Source organism: Zootoca vivipara, chromosome 2, assembly GCF_965207765.1.
Source record: "Zootoca vivipara chromosome 2, rZooViv2.hap1.1, whole genome shotgun sequence".
NCBI lineage: Eukaryota > Metazoa > Chordata > Lepidosauria > Squamata > Lacertidae > Zootoca > Zootoca vivipara.
Genome location: NC_142584.1, coordinates 104,853,177 through 104,877,257, shown reverse-complemented (window position 1 = coordinate 104,877,257; position 24,081 = coordinate 104,853,177). Strand labels below are relative to the sequence as shown.

The 24,081-nt window shown below is 41.5% G+C and overlaps 1 protein-coding gene across 2 annotated transcripts; it reads right to left on the bottom strand.

Moving 5' to 3' along the window:
- Nucleotides 1-354: 354 nt before the first annotated feature.
- On the bottom strand, nt 355-24,022 carry HDAC11 (histone deacetylase 11). Of its 2 annotated transcripts, XM_088663352.1 has the most exons (11): nt 23,813-24,022; nt 20,559-20,707; nt 20,061-20,161; nt 15,628-15,744; nt 14,062-14,104; nt 12,253-12,329; nt 10,757-10,819; nt 7,974-8,070; nt 4,692-4,870; nt 4,313-4,498; nt 355-3,049 (listed from the first exon to the last, which is right to left on the bottom strand). In XM_088663352.1, exons 1-11 carry the CDS (start codon nt 23,833-23,835, stop codon nt 3,026-3,028), a joined length of 1,059 nt encoding a protein of 352 aa, XP_088519478.1. In that variant the 5' UTR covers nt 23,836-24,022; the 3' UTR covers nt 355-3,025. The 2 variants fall into 2 exon arrangements, with proteins under 2 accessions (XP_088519478.1, XP_034962855.2); XM_035106964.3 differs by having other exon boundaries at nt 355-4,498; nt 23,813-24,016.
- Between the last annotated feature and the right edge of the window lie 59 nt (nt 24,023-24,081).

Sequence of the window (24,081 nt, the reverse complement as noted above, 5' to 3'; positions counted from 1 at the left end):
ACACTCAAAACAGTCTTCCTGTTAGTGGAACTCACTGTATACTGCTTGGAAGGTGTTGCTTTGGCTCATAGTTTTATCTTCGTTCAAGCTGCACGTTGAGATTCAGCCACATAAATGAAAACAATGCCTTGGTTGGGGAAAGCGAGCAGGGCCTGATTATTAAAGAGCAGAACTGCGTCTCCCAGAATGCTTTGGGGGAAGCCACCTGCTTTAAATGTAGTTAAATGTAAGGGTGTGGATGTGGCCCACAGCCTCTGCTCTGAGTACCTGAGGCTCCTCTTGCAAGAAGTGATGTGGTCCTGGGTTGTAAGGAACGCCTCTAGAAAAGCAGAAGAAGTGAAAATGCACAGGCAGAAAAATTAGCATTGTTTTAATTTTATCCATAAATAAGAACATTAACCATCATCTGTCATATGCTACATGGCATTCCTGTGCTTAAGCGCAATACAAATATAAACACATTATAAAAAAATATTTCAAATTATAATAACTAGGTAACAGATTAGACAGTGTAGAAAATACATCTCGATATTTTAATAGTGCTTTAAACATTCTTGTTAGAAGAAAGTGCAAAGGACAGTATTGCTATTTGGTACGTATGTTAACCCAGTGTCAAATTCATTAAAATAAAATTAAAAAAAACACAGCAAGTTAAGAAATTTATCCACAGCTACCTTGCCCAGGGTGAAAACTATTATTAACTGAGCTTAAGGCTGCAATTGTATTCGTTATTTACCTAGAAGCAACGCCCATTCACTCAATAGGACTTACTTCTGAGTAGACAAATACAGGATTGCACAGCAAGTACATTACATCGTAACATTGTTCAAGTACTGTGAAAAACTGAAATACACATATATCCTTTAAACATGCCATAAACTAGCATTGGACCTGTATGCAACTTAAGAGTAAAAATAAAAAAAGTATACACTTTCCAAAGCTTGTAAGTTTGTTTTGATTTGGGTGTGGGTGTGTTCACAACATTTTCCCACAACATTTACAAGGGATGGGATTCTGCTCTTGTTACCTCAGAAGAGCACAATGGGACTGACTTCTCTGTAAAATGGCTATAAAACTGCAGCTTTGGCATTGCTGGGGGCGGGGCAGGAGGTGTTAGTAGCTTATTTCACCAATCCATTCAAATCCATTTGATGTTGACATCAGTATGGAACACGCTATATTTTAGCTATTGCTCCCAGCTGTGAGGTTGATAAAAGCTGGTGAGGCAGGAGGCACGTTTTACCTACTACCTACTGAAGGAGATTCTTCCCAAATCAATTTAAAGTTCAGCTCCACAGACTGCCTCACTTTTCATATACCGTAGTAAAAACCTTAATTTAATCCAGGGGTGGGGAATCTCTGGCCTTCCAGATGATATTGGACTACAGCTCCCATCATCCCTAGGGTTGCCAGACTCAATAGAGGACAGGACCTCTGTGCCTTTAATTGCCCTGCTCTCTCTTGAGTCTGGAAACCTTAAAGAGAAACCAGCAGACCCTTTGTTTAATTTCCAAGCAAAGGGTCTGCTGGTTTCTCTTTAAGGTTTCCAGACTCAAAAGAGAGCAGGGCAATTAAAGGCACAGAAGTCCTGTCCTCTATTGAGTCTGGCAACCCTATCTGTGAGGGGGTCTCCAGGCAGCTCTCAGCACCATAGCTGCCAAGTTTTCCCTTTTCTCACGAGGAAGCCTATTCAGCATAAGGGAATTTCCCTTAAAAAAAGGGATAACTTGGCAGCTATGCTCAGCACCCTTAACAAACTACAGTTCCCATAATTCTCTGGGGGAAGCCATGATTGTTTAAAGTGATACGACACTGTGTTGTTATTGTTGTTTAGTCATTTAGTCATGTCTGACTCTTCGTGACCCCATGGATCAGAGCACGCCAGGCACTCCTGTGTAGATGAGGTCTTAAGTTCCCCTCCAAATGTCATCGGACTCCAACTTCCTTCAACCCCAGCTGGTCAGGGATGATCGCAGTTGGAGTCCAGCAGGGTGCATTTGATTGAAATCAAATTGATTTAAATCACTGCTTAAATCACTAGTCAGTAAGACTTGATTTAAATCATGTATATTTTTACAGAAAGACTCATTCTTGCTGATATCTTAATATTTACAACCTGATCACTTGGGCTATGCTGGCTGGGCTGGGGCTGATAAGAGTCATCCAAGAACAGACGTTCCCCAGCCCTGTTATTAAAAAACAGACTTTTAAAATAAAAAGAATAAGATTAAAAACCCCGTTTTATTTGAGCATTCACTCAAAATTACATGACAGAATTTGAGGACAGTTGCAAAAGAATCCTAGTGTAGGTCCTATGACAACTGATTCCCCCCACCCAACACACACACGCACGCACACAAATGTAAACTGATTATTTTACATAAATTTTATCTTTTTTACATCTCGTAACTATTTTATATATGCTTCAAGGCATCACTGCTCGTAATATTATACAGTAGTACCACATAATGTCACAGGTTAACATTGAGAGAGATCTACAATCAAAATCTATTGCAGGTAATTATCACACCAGTCCTCCTTGTTTAGAAAAATAAGGGTGCCTGGATAACCCAGTCTTCAGAGGCACAATCCATTCATTCATTCATTCATTCATTCATTTGGCCATTTAAGTCCTAAGGGGAATCGGATGAATTACTTAAGTGCACCTCACGTTGATTTCATGGGGAACGCAAGCGGAGCTTTTAGCTGTGCACTTTTAAACCTCAGGGTCAGTTTTGACTTTTACTATTTACCTCCACCTGAAGTAGAAAAGAAATAAATATGTATCTTCTCAGTTGCAAACAACTACAACTACAAAAACCAACCAGACAGCAAGACTTTGTTGTGCCATTCTGGCGAGGAAACGCACCGATCATCTGGCAGGTGGATAAGCAGGAGGTATCTTGGCATGCAGGTATATTCCAATATATTTCGACGTCGGGCGTACAAGCTAAAGCTGAAGAACAGTATTTTGCCATCTTGATGCGGAGAACCACAGGTGTAATAAAGTGAAGCATAATCACAATCACTTCACGACAAAAGGGGAAACCTGTTTGGGTTGTTTTAAAAATAAATAAATCAAATCATCCCAGTCAAGCGTGAATCTGCTTGGGGAACAGTAGCCCCTGCTGCAGTTCAGAACACACACATAACCTCCTTATGTTTGCAATAGCTGGGAAATGTTCCTCAAAAACACTTCTGCTGCTTGTTTGAAATGGGTTCTCTGATCCACCTAAAGCCCTAACGAATAGCTGTACCCTTGGAATGAAGCAGACTTTCCTGTATGTTTCTCATATGCTGCAGTCAACACCTGAAGCCCTACTTCAGATCCCTCAACTCCATGAAGCACGGCTGGTGACAGCCAGGACTATAAAGTTATTTCCATGGTGGCACCCAGCCAGGTGAGGGACATCAGGCGCTCATCACTGTAATGTTTCAGGTGGCGGGCAAAAAACATGGATGTTTACTAAAGTTTGCAGCTGGCTGTTTTTATTTGTTCAGGTTTATTCCTGAGACTGTTTAGGGCAGGCACCCCCAAATTTGGCCCTCCAGATGTTTTGGGACTACAATTCCCATCATCCCTAGCTAACAGGACCAGTGGTCAGCAGTGATGGGAACTGTAGTCCCAAAACATCTAGAGGGCCAAGTTTGGGGATGCCTGGTTTAGGGTGTTGTTGTTTACTGGCTGTTTTGAAATTATTAGTTTTTCACATCAATACTTTGGCCTTTTGACTGCAGCTATGAATGGGGATTGTGACGTATTTTACTATTGCGTGGAGTTTGGATAAATAATAATTTTAATAACTTTGTTATTTATACCCCGCCCATCTGGCTGGATTTGTTAGCTGCCTTGAGTTTCTTTTGAAAAATTAAGCCAGATGGAAGTTTCCCAGATAAAAATAATAATAAGTTAAAAAATTAAGATATTACATAATTCTCTTTTGAAAAGAAAAACGGACTACTGTAAAAAAGAATATTAGTGTTTTTTACCACTCTGACCACAGCAAGAAATAACCAAATCCAGAATTTATGCCCATATTAATCTTTTAAAGGCAGCATTTAAAAGCACTGGAGAGAGAAACATAATCTGTTGGTATTCCTTGTGGGACCACTGACTGCCGCTGGTAAGTACAGGCAAATTAAATATCTTTCGCCATTAGAATATATTAATTCTACGAGAACTGGAGCATTTCTTGTCTCTCGGTTTAAATATTAAACAATTAAGAGTTGCCTTCTACAATAACCCCAATGTCCTCGTTCTGCAGTGCCAAGTTAGCTGATCTCCCTTTTATTTTCCAGGCATCATTTCTACCTTGGCCCTTCCAGCTTCACCAAAGGCAGGCTCCTTCTCAATCAGGCCCTGGCTATGCAAATTGAGAAGGGAATCTGCGATAATCCTTGCCGTCCTCTTCTGATAGCCTCCAGAGGTCACCATCAAGATGGGAATTCTGTGTTTCCTAGCAGCTCTGAACACAATTTCATCGCGATCGATAATCCCCTGCAGAGTTACACACAAAAAAGGAAGCACAGCGCTGAACTTCACTGTTGTTCATAAACCTTTTTAACTTATGGTTTCATAATATATGCTGGAGTAAATAAAATCATTTAGGAACCCAGGGTGCTCAAGTGTCCTCTTCAGCCCAGACTCGGACTTTGATTTTAGAGGAGACTATACTCTGTGTGCTACGAACCTGCGGTGAAATAGCCAGGCCTCCCAAGGGGTCACCGTCCAAAATGTCTGTTCCGGCGTTATAAACAATGATGTCTGATTTTACTTCGTTCAGTGCACCTTCTACATGCGTTTTTACTTTCTGAAGATATTCCGCGTCTTCTGTGCCCCAGTCCAATTCAACTTTCCGTCTTATGGCTCCTGAAAGTTACCATGAATCATATATACAATAATTTGGGTGTGGGACAAAGGTAAAACAGTTTCTGATATTGAGTCAGACTTCCATTACAAGCTCTGTTATTTTCGTAATCAATCGGTGGGATTTGTTTCCAGCCTGGCTGGTGGTGTGTCAGGAGAGCCCCAAAACAGCATGGAATGCGTGAGGGAGGGGGAGACATTTTGTCCGGCAAGCTACCATGCTTGGAAGAGCGCAACGTTGACTTCCACCCATGGGGTGATATTATGTTTTACTCAGAGAAGGCCTGCTGAACTTAACGGCCCTAACTTAGTCACACACATTAATTTCTGTGAGTCTACTCAGCCACTTACGAGGAGATTTTGATAAAAACAGATAGAGGCTGGAAATTAAAACCATATGAGGAAATAAGAGGTTTTGACTGGATGGTTGCAGTACCACCAAGTGAATGATGTATTGTTAAATGATAGAAAAGTTGGGTTCAAAGATAAAAGGTCCAAATTTCAAATAGAATTGTTGGAAGGCAGAGTGAAATTGCTATCAAAAATGTATAATTTTTTGTTAGAGTGGTTTACAAAAGATGAAATGACAAAAGAGGTGATGATAAGATGGGCAAGGGATTTTGGGTATTAATATCGAGTATGATGCGTGTTTGAAATTATGGAATGAAACATTGATTTACTGCATGTACCGCTCTGAAAGAAAATGTAATGAAAATGATGTATAGATGGTACCTAGCACCAGTAAAATTAGCCAAAATGTATAGAATGAGTAGTAAATTATGCTGGAATGTAAAGATAAAGTTGGTGAATTTTATCAGATGTGGTGGACATGCAAAAAAGTAAAAAGATTTTGGGAAACGATATACAGTGGTACCTCGACATCCGAACGACTCGACTTCCAAAGTCGACAAACCCAGAAGTCTTTTCACCATCTGTGCAGAAGTGGTACGCACGGTCGGCGCATGCACAGAAGAGCAAAATCACGCTTCGTGCATGCACAAAACGGGCGCTTCGGCAACCGAAGACTTCGACTTACAAAGAGCGCCGCGGAATGGATCGCCTTCGTAAGTCGAGATACCACTGTATAATGAATTGAAAAAGATATTTAGGTATACCTTTCCCAAAAAACCTGAAGCTTTTCTATTGGGAGAAGAAATAGCAAAAGGAGATCAGAGATTATTTATGTATGCTACAACCGCGGCAAGGACTTTATTAGCCCAAAAATGGAAATCACAAGAGATACTGACGATTGAGGAGTGGCAGACGAAAATGATTGACTATGCAGAGTTAGCAAAGTTGACCTGCGGGATCCGAAACCAGGGAGAGACAAAGTTCCAAAGGGAATGGAGTAAATTCGTTGACTATATGGAGAAGTATTGTAAAAGTTTAAGGACACTTGCAGGACTGAAATAAACCCTACGAACTTGTTTTAATCATGTGGGTAAAAAGAAACTGCAAGATAAGAGTGAGAAATAAAGCCAAATGACGGGAAGGAGGAGAGCTCAGCAGAGCGAAATGATTTGAGATGGGTGAACATAAGATGAAATGTATTTTTAAAAAATTGTTTTTGCTTTTTTGTTTATTTGGAAAATTTAATAAAAATTATATATATTTTTTTAAAAAAATCTGTGAGTCTACTCTTGAGGAATGCTTCGTTGAACGCCACCCGTCATCTTTCCCAAAAAAGCTATAGCAAAGTACGAAAGATGAGGTCTAACCTGGTTGATCAAGTCAATTTCTTACATTGACTTCCTACCCTTCCACCAAGGAACTGAGGGGTGATGCACATTGTTATTCCCTTCCTCTCCTGATAAAAAGGAGCACGACAACCTGGGCTGCAAATGAGGCTGGGGCAGGGCCGAATGTAGGTTTGATGAGGCCCCAAGCTACTGAAGGTAATGGGGCCTTTTATACGTCCAGCCGTATAAAAAGCATCCATGTCACTGCTTTTTGTGTTGAATGTATGCCATATGGTAATTTATGGACCTAACAGGTATCTAAAACCATTTGCACATGTTGCCATGCCACCAGTCCATGCAGAATGTAGGCACCCTATATCTAGAAAGAGCAAACCAGTGACATTTTAGGGAGCAGGCGAGCAGGCGGGGCCCATGACTTACAGGAGCCTACACAAAACAAAACACGGTTGCTGTATATTTTATTTGTTTTTTATCATATGTTTTGGAAATGTACATCCAGTTTTTTCCCCCTTTACATTTTTGGCCCCCCCCCAAGAGGGTGGGGCCCTAAGCCTCATGGTCATCTGGACACTGGGCTCTCTGGTCCTAGTCAAACCAGGACTAGCCACTTCCTTGCTGGACTAGCAGTCCAACAGCATCTTGGAGAGTCACGGGGTGGCCATCCCTGGCTGAGATATTTGGATTTTTTTAGTATACTGTATGCTGGTTTCCTTTCCACATTCTAGTCAAGCTAGCACCCCCAAAGGCGAGTCAACAGCAGCATCCATGTACAGTGGTGCCTCGCTAGACGAATTTAATTCGTTCCACGGGTCTTTTCTTATAACGAAAAATCCGTCTAGCGAATCCCATAGGAATGCATTGAATTTTTATTTTATTTTATTTTATTTTGCCCATAGGAACGCATTAATTGATTTTCAATACATTCCTATGGGAAACCGCGATTCGCTAGACAAATTTTTCGTAAAACGAATTTGTCTATCGAGGCAACCTCCACTAGAAAAAACCTTTCGTTAAGCGGAAATTTTGTTAAGCAGGGCATTCGTTAAGCGAGGCACCACTGTATTCTCCCCACTTTTAAAATCTGGAATAAGAGCGAGCCTAAAAAAGTAAAACTGTGAAAAGACGGCATGGAGAAAACTTGGGAATCCATGTCTGGGTCCTGCTTTCCAAGCTGCTGGCATGCAGCAGCATATTACTTTATAAAAAAACAATACCCTGTGATCCCAAGGATGTCTCACACAGAGAAGATTTCAAATATCTGAACAGCACAATGGGGAAAAAAAACAGCAAATAGTTTCATTCACCAGAAAGCAACATTTCAATTGTAAAAAGGGCAAACCCTCTATTGGCAAGTTTTATTTTAAATTGTTTTAAGGTCACAAAAGCTGGGGAGATCACCCACTTACGTTTGGCAAATCCATCTCCTGGATAAATATACCTGTTGTAAACGTCCATAATATACACTCTTCGGTCATCCATAAAGTCTCTTTCATGGCCATTTCCCTGTAAGTTTACCGCATTCAGTTAATGCAAATCAAGCCCAACTAGTGATTAACATGGATTAATGGAATTTCACGATTTGTTTTTGCTCCTTGTGAAAAGAGTGTACAGGGTATTATTATGCTTATTATGCCATAAAATAGTATGCAAATATGAAGATACAGATATGGATATAGGCACACATTTAAAAGTTTAATATACCCAACACTTTCCTTACCTTCTCCATTTACAATAACCAATCTGGCAGATTTAGGGGGGGAGGGAGTGTACATACAATCTAGATTCAAAGTGGTATTTTCCAATTTTTCAAGCCTCATTTTTATATCTTAGTTTTCTATAACAGTGAATACTTAAAGACTCATTTTTCAAATGATGCAGTCATCAAAACTACTGATCCTTTGCTTTCTCTGCCTTCTATTTGTCAGTTCATTTATTGCAACAGGGTTTCTTTTTGAAAAAAATTATTAAAGATTTATTCGATTTACAAAAGTATGTGTGTTGTCTCTTTTCTCAGGTTGTGAAGTCTTTTCTATATACAATGGTACCTCAATTTACGAACTTAATCTGTTCTGGAAGTCCGTTCTTAAACCAAATCTGTTCTTAAACTGAGGCACGCTTTCCCTAATGAGGCCTCCCGCCGCCGGTGCCCTTCCACCGTTCAGATTCCGTTCTTAGACCAAGGTAAAGTTCTCAAACCAAGATACTACTTCCGGTTTTGCAGAGTTCGTAAACCGAATAGTTCGTAAACAGGACCGTTGGTAAACCGAGGTACCACTGTACCAGTTACATATGATGTGAGACATTAGTGTTGAATACAGAATAAGGTTGTATACAGAAGAAGAAAAGAGGTGGTGGGGGAGAAGCGGTAAACTTATATTCTTATACTTTTGGGGGAGAGGTTACGTCTGCGTCACTTGGGTAGGTTCTCTTTCTGTTGGTTTATTATATTTCCTTGGTAGTGAGAGACGTTGGGTGGAGGTTTTGTAGGAGGGAGGTAAATAAGCAGTTCAACCTCAGCTGGTTAGGATCACTTTAACTCTGCACTCCTTACCATTCCCCCATTATATTTTAAAGCCCTGATTTCCCCTCCCTTCACTTCCTTGTTGCAGCTGAAACGCAAGCACTGTACAGTAATGCTTTTTAAAATATCCTTTGTTTGCTGTGCTCCAAAGGAATGAGGCCTTTTGTGTTCAACTTACAATGAGCCAGAAAGGTTCGCAAAACAGGGAAGCAGTATACAGTGTATCACTGCTCCTGCAGTTCTTCAAGGGAAGTACAAACGGATCCCAATGTGTGAGAGATGCTGCCTGTGTGGATCTGGGGAAGTAGAAACTATAGGCCACATACTCCTGCGATGCAGCTACTACGAGGAGGTGCAAGGCGAGCTCATCCACACGACGCTGGCTGAGTTTTCTGGACGCTCGGACAATTTCTATATAGAGTGGCTTCTTTCAGATGCCAACTCTAATGTGACAGCAAAGGTAGCCAAGTTCTGTGCTAGAGCCATAAGAATCCGAGCCGACCTAGTTAGTAGTGCCTAAAAATTTCAGGACAGAGCCAAAGATGATCCATTGCTACCATTTATTGTACCCTCCCAAGCAGTGATACCTTCTTTTATCTAATAATTTTTATAATGGTTATAATGGTTTATATTTATTGCTTATATTTTAGATGGTATTTTGGATTGTTTTATGTATATATGTGTATGCTGGTCGAGAACCGTAACAATAAACTAAACTAAACTATCACTGCTCCTGCAAAACTCTCTTTAGGTTTTGGGGCAAGGGAAGCAAATTCCCCTCTCCCTCCTCCCTCTGACTTGCTTGGAGCCAAGGAACTCTGAAAGCTAGCATGGCCTCTCCTAAACTTTCAATCCATTGCAGAGGTTTCATAGTTTTGCAAAGCCTGATAAGGGATAGCAGGGAGGATTAAACCTAGATTTCAAGTTGGCTTCAAGCAACCCACAATTAACATTAACAACAGCCTGTCAGTTCTGACAACATGACAACCTGTGGCTAAGCAAAAACAGAAGTGAAAGCTTCCTTGCAGATGCAATAGAGGAGAAGCATTTGAGCCCAAGGTTTGCTGAGACACATTCATCCCATGCTAAACCAGGCTTCCCCAACCTTGTGTCCTCCATATGTTTTTGCCTACAACTTCCAGCAGCTGGGAGAGGTGGTCCACAACATCTGAGGGTTATCAGGTTCAGAAATGGCCGTGCTTAGCTACGGTTTAGTGTGACATCCCAATACTGGCACTGCAGCGCTGCGCTGCAAGAAGTCTTCCACTAGTATTCTCGCGGAACAAGAATTAACTCATACATTTTCTGCTTTTGGTCGGGGTTCTTTGGGCCCCTGTCAATATGTGCAATATGCCCACACTGGAAGTTTGACCACTTCCCTATTTTGCAGATTTCAAAATTCCCCCCAAATGCCACTCCATTATCATAGACTCATGGAATTATAGAGTTGGAAGGGACCACAAGGGCCATCTAGTTCAACCTCTGTAATGCAGGAATCTTTGCCCAACCACGACCCCGAGATTAGAAGTCTCACATATCAAGTTGCCTATATATGTTTTGTTTTTGCAATTTGTTCAGTATAAATCAACTTACTTTGTGGCACAATTCTGCCGTTACGTGATTCAGGAGTTCTGTTTCGAATTAAACTTTTTGCATTTGATCACTCACCTGATGTGCATCCAGGTCTATGATAGTTGCCTTAGAAACTCCTTCCATCCTTTCAAATAAAAACTGGAATACAGAGAAAAGAAATAAAGAAGAAAGGCAAGCTTCAGACTTGCATGGAATTTTCTGCTCTCGAATGAATTACAGTACGTATAATTAGATAACTATTTTAAACTCCTATAAAGCACATCCATTTTGAGATGGATTTTGCTTCACTGAAAAGCTTTTGAAAACTACACCAAATATTTATTCCAATTATCTCTGTCCATGAAACACAATGGCAAAACAAAACCCGAGCTATTCAACGTATATTCTTTTTGTCAGAGGTCAATAATTCCTTCCTCGGTGATTGCTCTTCTGTAGAAGGTGGGCAGTTAGCAATTTTCAAATTCCCATGGCTTTTAAATGAAATCCCTCAAGAACTCATTTCCCTTCTCTATTAAAATCCCAATATTTAGAATCAAAGCAAGCAGGCATACAGAGTGCAGACATATACAGTATATGTATGCCAACATTTGTGTCTTCTTCCAGTTTTTTGTTTCAATCATTCTCCCTTCCTCTTCTGGGCTTGTGCTGGCCTTGCTCATTATCACAGGCAGGTATTCAAAGTCAGGTCGAGCTGATGCTTTCTGAAACAGGCTCTCACATCCAGACTAATAAGTCCTTGCAAACATTTCCATGAGATTCACACAGTTTACTTGTGCACAGATAGGTTCCAAAATAGCTTTTCTCTCTGGCTCTCCTTAAGAAATTTTGGTTCTTTGTTAAATAGCTAAATACAAGCAAAATAAAAAAATTCCTTCAGTAGCACCTTAACGACCAACTAAGTTTTTATTTTGGTATGAGCTTTCGTGTGCATGCACACTTCTTCAGATACACTTGAAAAACCTACAGGTAGGTAGCCGTGTTGGTCTGAGTCGAAGCAAAATGGATTTTTTTTATTTTGCTTCAACTCAAACAAACATGGCTACCTACCTGTAGCTAAATTCAAGGTCAGTCTTCATCCATCTGGGATCTGTCACATTTTACAATGATTTAAAGTCTTTAAGCAATCATTTAAAGGCTTTAAAGGAATAAGATGTGTCTGTGGCTACAGCTAAAGAGGTCTGGCCCTAAGCAATGAGAAACTGCCTGGATCGCACCAGCTAAAGCCAATTCTCTAGTTTTGGGCTCCTGCGTTTATGACTTCACAGGACTTAAGATGAGAGTTTCTGTATTACTGTGTCCATCCCCTCAGAACAGTTTATTACTGACAGCTTCAGTTACGCTGAAATCAGCAGCATTCCAAGTAAGACAAAGTCCACCTTCCTCGTTGATTCGCTGGTTAGGACATACCTATCTTACTAGGATTACAGCAGCTTTCAAAGATAGTACTTCATTTCCACATGCAGCACTATCTGATTTGTCAATAACAAATTTAGGCTACAGGTATATGCTGATGTTTGTTAAGTTTATGCAAAAAATATATGATGTTGTTGCTTGCAGTGGGTCTTCCATACCTTTAGAGCCAATGAGATATCAGCATAGGCACAAAACCCTCCACCTTTATCGCTTGAGCAGTGATGAAAGCCACCACCTGGAAAAAGAAACGGTAAATCTGAATACTTTATTTAACTAAACTACCAGACACCATGAAAAACACGATTGTCATTATATACAATTGTCATTATACAGCTGATGAGCAGATTGCTTCATGAGCCATGCTTCTTTAACCGGCACTGTAACAACGTTAATGAACAAACTCTCCTAAAATCCTACACTTTTCCCCGTTTGTCCTGCTTCTTGTCCTACGAAGGGCAAAGCTTTGAATAACTGGCATGTCTAAATTCTCTCTGCTCCTGTGTGTTTAAAGAAAAGTGTGTGGGAAATGGCAGCTTCTCTAATCAAAAAGAGATTCAATATCCCTTTTCATTATCAGACACAGGCAGGAGCTGGCTTGTTTAAAAAGCAAGCCTCCTTAAGGTTAAGCAGAGTTTAGTCAGCCTGGAGGACATAGCAAACTGCAGCTCACCATAAGCAGAAACCTCTGAACTCCTGAGTCGTATCAGAGGAATGGGGAGAGGGGAGCCTGCAGGCACAAGGTTCTGGCACTCTGAATCATGGTTTAGGCTATAGGTCACCAATGCGGTGGCCATGGGCACACATGCAGTGGCGTCGCAACGGGGTGGTGGTGGTGCGCCCCAGGTTCCATGTCTGCAGGGGTGACAAGAAGTCACCCTGCGGGGGCTCGCAGCAGCACGAGCAGCCATTGCACCGCCGAAGCCACATGTGGAGGATCCTCCATTCATGGCTGTAGTCGCGAGCAGAGGATCCCAGTGCCGGCGGCAAACCGCTATGTACAGCACATGTGCAGTGTCGCACGCATGCGCCCTGTGTAGCGACGGCGCACATGCGCGGTACTTAGCGGTTTGCTGGCGGTGGCGCTTCAGCGCCGCACGGACAGTGCCGGGATCCCGTTTGCGGGATCTTCAGTTTGCAGTTGCAGCGGCGAGCAGAGGATCCCGTCACCATCCATGCAGCGCTGGAGCAGCAGCGCTGGCAAACCACTATGTACAGCACATGTAGCGGCGTCGCTACATACAGCGCATGTGTCATACGCAGTGACACCGCACATGCACCCTACGTAGCGACGCCCGCCCCAGGTGTCACGAAGCCTTCCTTCGCCGCTGCACACATGCACCCCAAAATATATTCCCTGATGTCTGCAAGATCCCCTCCTGCCCCTACTGCATTTAGGCTTGAAAGAAGCCTTCTATTGCAGACATGCAAGGGGGGAGGAGAGAGAGTCCTCCTCCCATGTGGAGGAGCTCAGAAACTTTTGCTTGGCTCTCCCCTCCCCAGCTGAACCCCTCCAGACTGCAATTAGGATTTAAATGGATTACAACAGGGTTTCTTTCAATGGAGGAGGGGTTACGGGGAGGGTCACAGCGGGGAGATGGGGGATTGCCTCCTTTAAAAAATCTAATTACTGGAGGAGAGTGCGCAGGCTTCTTGTTGCGGCGCACAAAACTTTTCCACAGACCCAAGAACAGGCATAGGCAAACTCAGCCCTCCAGATGTTTTGGGACTACAACTCCCATCATCCCTAGCTATCAGGACCAGTGGTCAGGGATGATGGGAGTTGTAGTCCCAAAACATCTGGAGGGCCGAGTTTGCACATGCCTGCCCAAGAAGGTTGGCAAGATCAGATGTGGCCAGTGAAGACTAAAGAGGAACAAACCGGGGCAGATATAAAAGATGACCAGAATGTGGATCAAATTTTTTGCAGAGAGGCATTGAAGGAGGAAGAAAGATACATTGCTACTCACCAATATTAATTGCCCATCCTCTCTCAATGGCCAGTTTCCCTGCCTTCAAAAAAATGAAATAGGGGAGGGGAAAATCTTAATTAATTAATTTTCAAAATACAATGAATCATTGTATTTTAATATTCTGCTGGAAGCTGCCCAGAGTGGCTGAGGAAATCCAGCCAGAGGGGTGGGGTATGAATAATAAAATTGCTGTTGTTGTTGGGCTGGATGGGCAAATCTGGCTAGTGAGGTGAGGTGAGAATATTATCCAGAGAATATTCTCAAGAAAATTCTCGGGAGAATATTCTCCACAAACTGTAAATTCTAATGTAAGAACCAGTTTTACAACCCACCTTTTTAAAAAATCTAGTAAATAATAAGTCATGCTGTGATATTGCCAATGTTAAGTAATGAATAATTTTATTTTATTTTTTAAAAAATCCAGTTACATTACTGGGCATTGTGTAATTCACCATTGGCAGTTCTGAAATGTGAGCTATAGAACACTTTTTTTAGTTTTAAAAATGCTATTCATTAATTTTATGAACGTTTGAATTCATATGTATTTCAACGATATGTAATAACCTTTTTTTCTATTTTGGTATGACCTTATTCTTAGCAATTCTATAACCTTGGCAATACGGTGTGATTTTTCATTATTATTTTTTTACAGAAAGTAGCTTTAATGTTTTATACACTTAAAGTACCTAGGCCTATACAATTATGTGTAACAGCATGTAAAGGTAAAGGGACCCCTGACCATTAGGTTCAGTCGTGACCGACTCTGGGGTTGCGGCGCTTATCTCGCATTATTGGCCGAGGGAGCCAGCGCACAGCTTCCAGGTCATGTGGCCAGCATGACAAAGCCGCTTCTGGCGAACCAGAGCAGCACATGGAAACACTGTTTACCTTCCCGCTGTAGCGGTCCCTAGGTTGGCAGGAGCTGGGACCGAGCAATGGGAGCTCACCCCGTTGCAGGGATTCGAACCACCGACCTGCTGATCAGCAAGCCCTCGGCCCTGTGGTTTAACCCACAGCGCCACCTGTGTCCCTGTAACAGCATGTGAGGTGGCCTTAATTTAAACAGTTGACATTTCTATATTTTTATTTAGTGCCAGTAACTGGCTTTTGCATTCAATGGTACAAGGTGCCATTTACCAGAGATTGACATACTGAAATCATATAATGATAATTTATTTAATGTTAATGTATATTCTCCTCAATGAAAATTCTCTAATATTCTCATTAATCAAGAATATTCTGAAGAAGTGTGCATGCACACGAAAGCTCATACCAATGGCAAACTTAGTTGGTCTCTAAGGTGCTACTGGAAGGAATTTTTTTTATTTTGTTTCGACTCCAAAAGATTATTCTCGAGAATTTCACATCACTAGATCTGGTATAACAAAGCTTCCTACATTCCTTCCATCAAAGGTAGTTTTGTCCTTTTGTAGCACATAGGCCAATGGGCATAACTATTTATAGACCTAAGAATTATAATAATTAAATATGTGCATTACCCTTTTAAAATGGCTTTGGAATTAGAATCAACAGAAGAGAGACAAAATGAAACAAAATATTTACCATTATTGTTCCTCCAGTTTGAGTTCTTAAAGGCCTAAGCACCTTTCTCTGAACAAGAAAATTGGGCAGAAAAAGAACAGGTGGGATCTCTGTAATTGTAGCCACAACAAATGACCACTGGAAAGAAAACAAAAGATGACGGATTAGTCACTCTCAGGGCAATTCATGTCTACCCAAAAGTAAGCACTGTTGAGTTCAATAGGACTCGCTCCCAAATCAGTATTTACAGGTGGGCAGCTTAAATAACTGATTCATTAGCAGCACCATCTAAACATTTATACTCAGAAGTAAATCCCTCAGTGTTGTGAATGTGACTTACTCCCTCGTATGACAGTTTAGAGTTCATATCTGTTCATAATACAGCTATATGCGAAGCAAAAACGTGTGCATTTAAACAAATAATAAAATTACAAAAATCACCAATGACATCCAGGGAAAGTGTAAGATGAGCAAAGGAGAGGAGCAGATTAAATCGCTATATGATGCAATCTTTTAATTCAGATCACTGGTCTCGGAAATAAAGCAGTTATTGCTGCTCTTTAATAATGCTTTAGAGTTGTTGTGCCTAATCTAAAAATAATTTAGAAAACATTAAAAAACAACAACAGAAGAACGTTAACTGCAAAGGCAAAAGTACAGAGCAACAATGGATAATGGCAATGATTTCAGTGCCGTAATTAGCTAATGCAGGGTAACAGCACACTTAAAATGACGGTACAACAAATAACTAAGCTGTATTTCATATTCATAGCACTTTCAAGTGTACAGCAAAAGCGCAAAATGATTTCTGGAATACCTCTTCAACGCTTTCCAGTATATGATTCTGTAAGCAGTACAAAAAAAGTTGGAAGAAAATATATTCAAACATCTTGAACAACTCACAGCCATAACTAAACTGCAATGTCAAAAATCTGGCCTGGGGCTACGTACTGAAATATAATTTCCCGATATATTTGAGGGAAGTATTAAATGTATATGGCAAATTGTCTTGAAAGAGGTCCCACAAAAGCAGCACGAGTTTTACCATTTTGCATTAGAAGCACTGCTACTAACCTACCCAAACATCGCCTCTTCATAGGAAAAAAATAACCAGTGCGGTATACGCTGAGAAATATTATTAGTCTGGCTTGATTATATGGCCAGGATAAGTGCAACTGCATGATCAGAGCTGGGAGGGGGTTTCTTCTCCTATCTTGGGCAATGCCAGTGGTGTGGAAGCTGGCTAGAATGAGGGTGAGTCAATAATAATAATATAATAATAATAATTTATTATTTATACCCCGCCCATCTGGCCGGGTTCCCCCAGCCACTTTGGGCGGCTTCCAACAAAACATTAAAATACAGAAAGGCCTAGGAAACCTAGGAAACTCTGGTTGCTTTTTCATTTTTCATTTCCCTTCTGCCCATCATATGAAACAGTACGTAACCTGTTCTATTTCAGTTTCCATTGCAGGACATGGAGGTAAAGGACCCCTGGACGGAGGATGAGGGAATGGCCAAGACACAAATCTTGCTGCTAGCCCCATAGCAAAGGCAAAGCCAAACTGCTATTATCTGGCTATTGACACCGATTGCTAAACTAAAAATCAAATTCCACCCCAGTAAAGGACAGGCATCAAGAAATGATAAGACCACTGTCAGTCCCCCCCAAACTTGTCATAGGGAGAATATCAGCAGTCCTAAAACCACATCCATGAAATGCAGAACTTTACTCTTCATTAGGAAGAAACAAGTGCAGTTCTTGGGGGGGGACGGGACTTTCAAAACAAGGAGCTATCAGAAGTCAGCATAATTTGCACACAGGCCAATGCAAGTGTAATGCTGCCTCATCTCCTTCTCAAATTTAAGCAACCATAAGGGCCCCATGTTTACACACAATTCTCCTTTTGCATGAACTTCACCCTTTATTTCATTTTCTGAATGAACAAGGGTTAGCATTGCATCCACACAAGCATTTCCTCTAAAGGTGGTTAAATCTAAACCAAAGTTTGCAACACAATCAAAAGTGGAGTTGCACAGTCCTTAGGCGACGGACTATTAGTAAAACAAAAAGGAAAACCTGGGGCATGCATAACTCTTATTACCATTCACAGGTCCAAAATTGGAAGGAAGGAAGGAATGTGTGAGTGAAAAGGATGTCTTAACTATGGTCTGCACTGAGCCCGAATGTTAAATAAATGCAAATTTAGCAGACTGTTTTCCACTGTTTAGAACAGGGGTAGGCAACCTAAGGCCCGTGGGCCAGATCCTGCCCAACCACCTTCTAAATCCGGTCCGCGGGCGGTCCTGGAATCAAGTGTGTTTTTACATTAGTAGAATGTGTGCTTTTATTTAAAATGCATCTCTGGGTTATTTGTGGGGCCTGCCTGGTGTTTTTACATGAGTAGAATGTGTGCTTTTATTTGTGGGTTTTTTTGTGGGGCATAGGAATTCGTTCACCACCACCACCACCACCCCAAAAAAGTCCGGTCCACCATGGCTGAAAAAGGTTGCTGATGCCTGGTTTAGAACTAAGATAGTTCTAAAATGTGAGCATAAACTACACATCTGTTTTAGGGTTTTTAATAGTCTTTTCTCATCACTGAGATTTAAAAAACACGCATGCAATGAAAAGTTTGCATGCATAGAGAATGCACCCCTGGAAAGAATAGCATTGGACTCTCAAGTAAAAACCATCTTTGGGAGATTATCACAAACCTAAGTTTTGCACCTGTATACGAACTACAGGCAATATAATTTAAGTGGTGTTTTAAGAGATATCATCTGAAGAAAAACCAGCCAAATGACACATGGTCTTGCATTCAGCAGACTCTCAGTGATTTCAAAACTTCAAAAAACAAACATCCCATTAAAAAAAAACCAGCCCAATTTGGCTGATTTGGAGTAGTAGCCGTGGTGGGGAATCTTCCAGACATTTCAAGCAAGAAAATACACACAGCTAGTGAGAAGGCCAAGAACAGGAACAGGACCCAGTAAAATGCCAAATAAATGGAATGGCAATAAAAAAGGCAATTTTTGCGAATTATAAAAATTGTACGGTTAAAACCATAAACCATTCCTGATTTCTGTAAATATTCTACAGTAAAGAGGAAAGCAGTATACATCAGAAGAGGATTAAGTTTCTCCCCAGAATGTCTGCAATATAATATAATGAATAAAATTGATTCATGCAAAGAGTCACAACTGCTTCAAGACATAAAAACCTGAATGAACTTGAATTGAAAGAGAGAGGGAAACTTGGTGGCTCAGAAACCATGCAGCTGCTTCAATTGCTCCCAATGTTTTTGTTTCGCTTTGCTTTGTTAATACTGGCACCCTAGTGCCTGTTTATATAAAAGCAATTTCAGAAGACAGGAAATCAGCTTCCCTCAACAATGCTGCAGAGTTTTCCATTTAAAATTTTAAGGCCTGAGTTATACAAATGAGCAACTACAACAAGATAGGATATTGCTTTATTTATTGTTTATTGCTCATGCTTTGTTTGAAAATCAACAGACTGACCAACATCAGGTTTCTGATGACAGAATAAACCACAGTATATACAGTAGCTTGTTTGAGCCGTGGATCGGGAGCAGGGAGAGAAGCTGCACAAAGAGGGACTCCCATGTGAAGACAGAAGCACCCATACAATTAAAGTAGTTAAAAACACACCGTGCCTTTTCGTGACATGAAAACAAGGCTAGTAACATCAGCTAGCTTCTTCCGCTTACTAATGCAGCTGGAGAACACCCAAATTCAGATCTTAAGGGAATCGTTCTCTGCATTAAATCAGAGTTGCATTAATTGGTCATATGATAGTTCAATACAAACAAGCCTTTCCAATTAAAAGCAGTCAGGTAAATAATCTCTGTGAAGCTTTAATATGAAACTGGCTTTTCCAGCTTTCAAACAGAGGTACCAAGAAAATAGTACAGCTAAGGCCTGTCTCTCAATCTAGACACTCACGTTCCTCTTACTGTTGGTCTGTACTGCCATTAGGCACAAGGTAAACCCTATTAAAACAAAGTTCTAAAATTACATAATAACTTCTTAATGATTTCAGGTTTTTTTATAGATAATTTGTGGCAGATTTCTATTTTTAATTTTCTATTCAATACCCCTCCCACCCGCCACTATAACCCATAGCTGCCAAGTTTTCCCTTTTCTCGCAAGGAAGCCTATTCAGCATAATGGAATTTCCCTTAAAAAAAGGGAGAACTTGGCAGCTATGCTATAACCTAAGGACAAACCTAAGACTTGGGGAGGGGGGGTGTAAATCATGAAAACAAGAATTCTAAAGCTATGAAAGAAAATGTTTTTGTTGTTTTCTGCTTTATGTTCACTTACATGTACTGAGGAGTTTGTTTTCTGTGTGTGTGTGAGTGAGAGAGAAACATACAGGACAAGCGGGGGGGATCAAAGTTTGTTTCAAACACAAGTGGAAGATACAACACCTTTAATCGATTCAAGTAGCTTCTCGTGTGACCAACTAAAAGGTCTTCTTCAGTTGCTTCTCGAGCTTGTACAATCAAATCATCGGCAATCAGTTTTGCTTCTGAATTGAAAAAGAAAAGCACATTACATCCAACATCTCATATAAATAAGGTACACATTTCAATACTGGAGAAGCCAGCACATAAGACTTTCCATTACTAAATTAGGCTTCTACTTTGCTGTAAACTCCATTGCACACTAAGCAGAAAACGATAGTTTATTCAGGACTGATAGCTATACCACTGCTGCTTTTAAGGCAGTGCAGAACTGCAGATCTAACACACAGCATACTAATCATCCATATAAAATACAATAAAAATACAAAAGTAATCATAACTGGTGCACACATCAATAACAATCTACATGGAATTATTTCTTGCAGATTATTTTTTTGCAGAATACTAATACAGCACAATTTCTACAAAAGCTTAAGACTCTCCATTTGGCACGCACTTTACCTTTCAAAAAATTTATTACTTTCCCCCATTTTCCAGCATCAAATGGATGTAGTTTCTCCAGTCCCATAAATGTAATATTGTAATCTGGAGAATACACAATCGGCCAGCATGTTGGCGGGATGTCATCGTAGAGTTCTGTCCTGTGAGGCCTTACAGAAACAGTAACAACATCAGATATCCAAATACCAAAAAGAAGAAATATATTCCACATAAAAGCACCCAAATTATGTAACACAACATAGACAAGGATATTTGTTGCAGACTTCTTTTTCCAGTTATTCTTTTGCCCTCTGGAGCACCAGATGTGGAATGCCGAACAGGCTTTATACCATTCATTATAAGAGGTGAAAAGTGAGGAAGGCCAAAACAAACTATCCAATACTAGACCACAAACTTGACATGAGTCAACAGTGTGATGCAGCAGCTAAAAAAGCCAATGCAATTCTGGGCTGCATCAATAGGAGTATAGCATCTAGATCAAGGGAAGTAATAGTACCACTGTATTCTGCTCTGGTCAGACCTCACCTGGAATACTGTGTCCAGTTCTGGGCACCACAGTTCAAGAAGGATACTGACAGGCTGGAACGTGTCCAGAAGAGGGCAACCAAAATGGTCAAAGGCCTGGAAACAATGCCTTATGAGGAACGGCTTAGGGAGCTGGGCATGTTTAGCCTGGAGAAGAGAAGATTAAGGGGTGATATGATAGCGACGTTCAAATATATGAAAGGATGTCATATAGAAGAGGGTGAAAGGTTGTTTTCTGCTGCTCCAGAGAAGCGGACACGGAGCAATGGATTCAAACTACAAGAAAAAAGATTCCACCTAAACATTAGGAAGAACTTCCTGACAGTAAGAGCTGTTCAGCAGTGGAATTTGCTGCCAAGGAGTGTGGTGGAGTCTCCTTCTTTGGAGGTCTTTAAGCAGAGGCTTGACAGGCATATGTCAGGAATGCTTTGATGGTGTTTCCTGCTTGGCAGGGGGTTGGACTGGATGGCCCTTGTGGTCTCTTCCAACTCTAGGATTCTATGATACTACCAAATGTCATTGCTTGTAGCTTTTTTGGGCACAAGAGGCATTCTGGACTGGGAAAGCCACCCTCTTACAATCTCAAGCAGCTGTCAGAAAAGGCCTTCTTGTATCTGCCTATCAATCTGCCCACTTGGCTCTGACCATGCAAAGCCAATGAGCGTGGCAGGCAGGAGCAGCTTGCACATGTGGGACTGTAGAATGTGGCAACATACCTTGCACATGGAGACTAGATAGCAGCAGAATCACAGAATTATAGAACTCGAAGGGACCACGAGGGTCATCTAGTCCAACCCCCTGCAATGCAGGAATATTCTGCCCAATGTGGGGCTCAAACCCACAACCCTGAGATGAAGAGTCTCGTAATCTACCAACTGAGCTATGCTCAGTAGCTACACATAAGGCTCCTACCTGTCCCTGATGTTCTCACATCCTTCATATTGGTTTTTTTTAGCTCATAGGACAGAAGCCAAGCGTATTACAATTTCACACAAATTGGCCCAACTGCCAGTTGTAATATATAGCTTCACCCTAAGCATGAGAACATAACAGGAACCTGCTGGATCTGGCCAATGGCCAATCTAGTTCAGCATCCTGTTCTTACAGCGGACATGAGTTCAACAGCACTCTTCCCTACTGTCATTCTCAGCAACTGGTATTCATAGAATTGTAGAATTGGAAGGGACCCATTGAAAACCTTATCCTCCAGGAACTTGTCTTATCTTCTTGTAAGAACATGAAGTGCTAAGTTGCGTATCTGGGAGACATGGTATGATTGGCTATTCCTAATCAAAACTGAGGGTGTAAGAAAAGATTGAAACCAGATTTGTTTTAGCTGAAACAAAACAGTACAGTATTTTAGCTAAATAAATATGTATAGTATTTAGCCTGCCTGAATTAAAATTAATTCCCATTCAGGAAATTTCATTAAAGACTATCGTTCCAATTGATATAATAGGAAAGGCAAGTGTTTTATAGCACAACCCTATGCATGTCACTCAAAAGTCCCACTGAGCAGTGTAATTTACTCTCAGGTAACAGTGCATAGGACTGCAGCCGTAATTTGATTTCTTTCATTTAGAACAACACAGAATGCGAGAGTTATATCACAGGGTTCACTCCAGAAATAACATTCTTTAATTTTAAAATACGTAGGGCACTTTTAATTTAGCGTTAATTATGTTACATGACTTGGATAATATTAGAAAGAGTACCGCTTTCTGATGAAACTTTCATCCTTAGCTAAGAGGGCCATGAATAAAAATGTTCAAACAGCAAAATAATAATAATTTTAAAAATGCAGTACCACCTTCTGAAGTTCAGGTTCAAGCAAGCCACTTGACACCTACTTGGCTCAAATAAATGCAATATCTATATGCAACCATGCTATTCACAGAACTAATCTCATTTGTTGTGGTGCAAACCAACTGATGCTGTTGCAAACGGGCAGTGCTTAATATTATGTGCTTTTCTTTCCCCATTTGAAATGTTTGACTATCTCCCCCACCCCACCCTCCAATTACCTGTGCCTGTGCAAACACACACACAAACAAACCACCCAACACTACAGCAGATGAAGCAGACTCCAGTCTTCAAGAAGACCTTACAGGCACTTCATAATAAAATAATAATAATAATAATACTTTTTGTTTCGTTTTTAAGGTTTGACGTTTTGTTACGTTTTCATATTTTGCTGGAAGCCGCCCAGAGTGGCTGGCTGGTGAAACCCAGCCAGATGGGAGGGGTATAAATGAGATGATGATGATAATTACTATTATTAGTTATTATTCCACCCACCCACCCCTTCCTTGCTTGTTACTCTCTGGAGTTGAGAGGCTGCAGCTGCAGCAGCACTTACGTCGCTGGGTTATTATGAGGCAGGACAAAAGTAACCACAAATAGGCTTGTGTGTGTGTGTGTGTGTGTGTGTGTGTGTGTGTGTGTGTGTGTGTGTAAAATTTAATACGGACTAATAGCAGCCAGGCCTGTGTGGGCCCCTTCCCTTCCCACGAGGGGAAGCATCCCTATCCCACCCGACGCTGGGATGTCGCTGGAGGAGGAGGCAGCGAAGCAGAGGGCGCCTCGACCTCCCTCCGCCTGACCCGTCCCCCGTTGGAGGCAGGAGCGGCGGTCGCTAGACCTGCCCGGGCTCCTCCCTCCTCGCGTGCCCAAGCGGCGTCTCCTCCGCCGCCGCCGCTGCCCACGCAGTCCCGCCGCTCGTTACTCACTTGGTGCCCCCTTGCGTGTCCATCTACCTATCTACTTGTATCTATCGGCATCTACGGACGCACGCAGGTCAAGAGAGCCCATGCCTCGGTGCTAACTGAGCATGCCCGGCTCCCGCGAGCATGCTCAGAGCCGCCGAGCGAAGCCGCCTCCCGAGCCCTCACTTCGCAGAGCTGGTTTGTCGCTCGGCGCGCGTAGGTACGCCAGGCCAAGCTGCCAGCCAACCAATCAGCGCGCCCGTTTCCTGTTTCCTCCTCCTCGCAACATCCCT